Here is a 4,553-nt window from a genome sequence, read left to right as displayed (position 1 = left end):
AAACGGGGTGTTACAATACCAAGCTCTGGGAGCTTGTTTAAGACTATATAGTGATTTCTTAAGTTTGTAAACATGGTCAGGATGCTTAAGATCCACAAAACCAGGAGGTTGTTTGACAAACACTTCTTCTGATATCACTCCATTGAGAAATGCACTCTTTACATCCATTTGATATAATATAATGACATGATTTACTGCATAGGATAGAAGTAACCTGATTGCTTCCAATCTTGCAACTGGAGCAAATGTTTCAGTATAGGCAATGCCTTCTTGTTGACTGTAACCTTGAGCAACAATTCTTGTTTTGTTTCTAACTACTTCACCTTGTTCATTCAGCTTGTTTCTAAATACCCATTTTGTTCCAATAATGTTCTTCTGCTGAGGTTTAGGTACCAGACCCCACACATCATTTCTATGAAATTGATTGAGCTCTTCTTGCATAGTTAGTATCCATCCATCATCTGATAGTGCCTCATCAACTGCAGTAGGTTCTATCACTAATAACAACCCTATCATAGACTCTTCTTGTCTGAAGTATGATCTTGTTCTTCTAGGACTTTCTTTGTTCCCGATGATTTGATCCTCAAGATGTGAAGACTTATACTTGAATGTATTCTTGGATTAATTAGCTTGCTGAAAGCCATCTTGAGATTCATCAGAAGCTATTTCATCTTGAGCTTTTGGAGTGGGTTCAGCTTCTGGACTGTCTTCGGATTCAAAATTCTGATCAGGTTCTGAAGTATCTTCAGGCACCTGTATATCTGTAAAACATTCATCCTACTCTGGAGTTTCATTTCCAAGCTCTTTGTCATCAAATTTAACGTGCATTGATTCTTCAACACAGAGTGTCTCTGAATTATACACTCTGTATGCCTTTGACCTTTCAAAGTAAACTAAGAAGATTCCTCGTTAGGCTTTGGCATCAAATTTCTTTAGGTAGAGCTTGTTATTTAGAATGTAACAGGTACATCCAAATTGATGAAAGTAAGAGATATTGGGTCTTCTTCCCTTAAAGAGTTCATATGCTATTTTCTCCAAGATAGGTCTGATATAGATTCTATTTTGAACAAAACATGTTGTATTCACTACTTCTGCCCAGAAATGTTTAGCCAAAATATTTTCATGAATCATTGTTCTTGCCATTTCTTGTAAGGTTCTATTCTTTCTCTCTACAACCCCATTTTGCGGTGGAGTTCTAGGAGAAGAGAATTCATGGATGATTCCATGATTTTTACAAAAGGTTTCAAATGGCTCATTTTAAAATTCTCCACCATGATCAGTTCTTACTTTTAAAATCTTCTTTTCTTTTTCAGATTGTATTTGAGTGCAGAAGTTATTGAATACATTATAAGAATTATCCTTACTTTTCAGGAATTTAACCTAAGTCCATCTGCGGTAATCATCAACAATTACTAATCCATACTTACTTCCATATAAGGATGCAGTGCTAACTGGTCCAAATAAGTCAATATGAAGTAATTCTAAGGGTCTGGAGGTTGAGACAATGTCTTTTGTTTTAAAAGATGATTTAACATTTTTCCCTTTCTGGCATGCACCACAAAGTGCATCTGATTGATAGTCAATGTCTGGTAGGCCTTTGACAAGTTGTAACTTACTAAGTTTAGAGATTAATTTACAGTTAGCATGTCCCAACCTTCTGTGCCACATCCATTTCTTATCATTCATTGATAGAAGGCAGTTTACCTTCTGATCAACCAGTTCAAAGAAGTTTATTTTATAGACATTTTCTATCCTCTTTCGCTTGAATACTATGGACTTGTCATCCTTGTTAATTACTGTGCAGTTGGTCTTTTCAAACATCACATCATAACCATTATCACAAAATTGACTGATACTCAAAAGGTTATGTTCGAGACCATATACCAACCACACATTATTAATAGAAATAGAGGAGTTACCAATAGTTCCTGTACCAATGATCTTGCCAGATTAGTTGCCTCCAAACTTCACATTTCCTCCTTCTTGCCAGATTAGGTACCATGATTTTTGCTTTTCCTTTGTTCTTAGGCATAACTGCAGAATTGACAATTTCAGATTTAGGTACCCACTGTTTTATGGGTTCTTTGAGGTTAGTACTAGAATTTTTACTCTTCACTTCTTGTTCCTTGTGCTGTAAGTTTGACAGCTTCTGTTTAATCAGCACCTTGGGTTTACCACCTTTTGATTTTGATTCACAAGAAGCACCAACTGTCTTGTTCTCCTAAAACTTAGACTTTAAGATACCAGACTCTGATTTCAACAGACACTGAGGAACAGGTTCTGACCTCTTCAGAATCTTGATCTTGGAAGTCTTAGAATCAGAGTTTGTCATTTCCTTAGGCTTAGTGTTCTTTGACTTTGAGATATTCTTAGTCTTAGAGCAAGAAACTTCAGGTTCTGACTGAACTACAGTTTCAAACTTAGCACCTTCAGGTACAAAGAATGTTTTCAATCCTTCCTTGATGCATTCACGACATGCTTTAAGACTGATTTCATTAGGTTTCCCTTCTGAAAATTCAATCCCTTTACCATTGTTTCTGTAAATGCAACAAATCATTAAAGCAACTTTGCTTCTGTCAATACCAGCTATAATGAAATCTTCAAGAGCAATTTCATGTTTGCTTAAAGACTTTCCATTACACTTTTCTTGTAGCTTCTGACAAAGAAACTTGAGCTTCTTTTCATAAGTTTTACAGATGAATTCAAAACCTTTAAGTCCTTCTTCAGAAGCTTTCAGATCCAATAGAGTTGATTCTTGTTGTTTCATTAAATCAACATATTTTTCTTTTAAATCTGTCAACTCATTGGTTCTAAGTTCAAAATGCGTAAGGAGTTCTTTAAGAGACTCAATAAGTTCTTCTCTGGGAATTTTAGAGTATACCTCATTTTCATCTTCAGATTCTGAGTCAGGTTCAGCTTTTGATGTTACTGTAGCCACTAACCCTCTAGCTACATTTGCTTCATCTTCTGCTTCTTCCTTTTCAAACCCAGATTCACTATCTAAATCTTCCCAGGTTGCCATTAAACTCATCTTAATCTGCTTCCTGAATTTCCTTGAGTTGAAGCTTGATTTCTTTGACTTATCCTTTTATTTCTCCTTCTGAAGATCAGGGAAATCAGCAATGAAATGTCAAGGCTTCTTACAGTTGAAGCATCCCTTTTGATCTTCTTTCTTGGAGCTCTTGTAGCCACCTCTCTTACTCATAAACTTCCTATTCTTCCTTGCCAGATACTCAAGCTTGTTAGAGAGCATAGCCATCTTCTCAGTAGGATCTTCATCAGAATCTCCATCAGGTGATTCCTCTTCAGAATCAACAACTTTAAGAGCTTTTGATGATTTCCCTTTAGATGGAAGAGCAATAGATTTACTTTTCTTAGCAGGCTCATGTTCATTTAGACTTATCTCATGAACTTTGAGAGAGCTGACAAGATCTTCAACACTTAAAGTGTTTAAATCTTTAGCTTCCTCAGTAGCAGTAACCTTAGGTCTCCATCTAGCAGCCAAGCTTCTTAGTATCTTGCTCACATGATTAAAAGCAACATAGTTTTTCTTCAGTATTTGTAGTCCAGAGACTAGGGTCTGAAATCTTGAGTACATTTCCTCAATACTTTCATCATCCTTCATCTTGAACAACTCATACTGATGAACAAGCATGAGAGCCTTTGCTTCTCTGACTTTCTTGCTACCTTCATAGTTTGCACAGAGAGAAGCAAACATTGCCTTTGCAGTAGACTTATCACTCATTTTCATATACCCTGATTTAGGTATAGCAGCGACAAGTGCTCCTCTGATCGTGTGATGCTTCTTGTAGAGTTTCTTCTGAGCAGGAATATGTTTCCTTCTATCAAGAGCAGTTCCTTCTTCATCAAGGACCAAGCCACCAACACCATCTTCTAGAATGTCCCATAGTTCTTCATCTAAACCCATGACATAACTGTAGAAGTTGGTTTTCCACCAAGAGAATTCTTCAGGATCTCCATTAAACTTAGGAACTTTACCAGAGTCAGCTTTCTTGTTGTCACCATAATCATATGGAACAACATTGTTGTTCCCAGATCCAGAAGTGGAGTCTTCATCAGACATGTTTTTCTCAGATCTTTTTCTGTTACACCGTTAAGTGTTGAGACAACAGACCAAGGCTCTAGATACCAATTGAAGGTGAGAAAAACACAAGAAGGGGGGTTGAATTGTGTTAGCTTTTTCTTCGTTTTCTCCTACTGAAATCACTGGTCAGAAGCAGATAGAGTTCAACTTCTGAAGTAATGTTCAGATTCTAAATGCAGCGGATAAAAACAGAGAGAGAGAGAAGAAACACACAAAGCAATTATACAGGTTCCTTCCACAAACCGGAAGTAGTCCTCTCCCCCTTGCACTTCCAAGGAGAGTTCACTAGAAAATGTAATATCTGATTACAAATGCTCACTGCTAAAACTAGCAAGAGACTTCAAACTACTCAAGCACAACTGCATGAGACTTCTATTCAACAGAATTACAAAGAAATTTGTTTGAGGTTGAACACTTGATGTACAATCAGTGGTGTTCACAATTAAAA

The 4,553-nt window shown here is 36.6% G+C and overlaps 1 protein-coding gene across 1 annotated transcript; it reads right to left on the bottom strand.

Annotated features, from left to right (window-relative positions):
• Window positions 1–621: 621 nt before the first annotated feature.
• On the bottom strand, window positions 622–4,084 carry LOC146922275 (uncharacterized). Its single transcript, XM_085711507.1, has 5 exons — window positions 4,000–4,084; window positions 3,210–3,891; window positions 2,777–3,044; window positions 2,245–2,401; window positions 622–761 (listed from the first exon to the last, which is right to left on the bottom strand). The coding sequence occupies exons 1-5, from the start codon at window positions 4,082–4,084 to the stop codon at window positions 622–624; spliced, it is 1,332 nt and encodes a 443-aa protein (XP_085567633.1).
• Window positions 4,085–4,553: the final 469 nt, after the last annotated feature.

The sequence above is a fragment of the Medicago sativa genome, chromosome 5 (genome assembly GCF_051527215.1).
Source record: "Medicago sativa cultivar Bolivia chromosome 5, Bolivia_mono, whole genome shotgun sequence".
In the NCBI taxonomy this organism is placed as follows: domain Eukaryota; kingdom Viridiplantae; phylum Streptophyta; class Magnoliopsida; order Fabales; family Fabaceae; genus Medicago; species Medicago sativa.
This window is presented reverse-complemented; position numbering and strand designations above follow the sequence as displayed.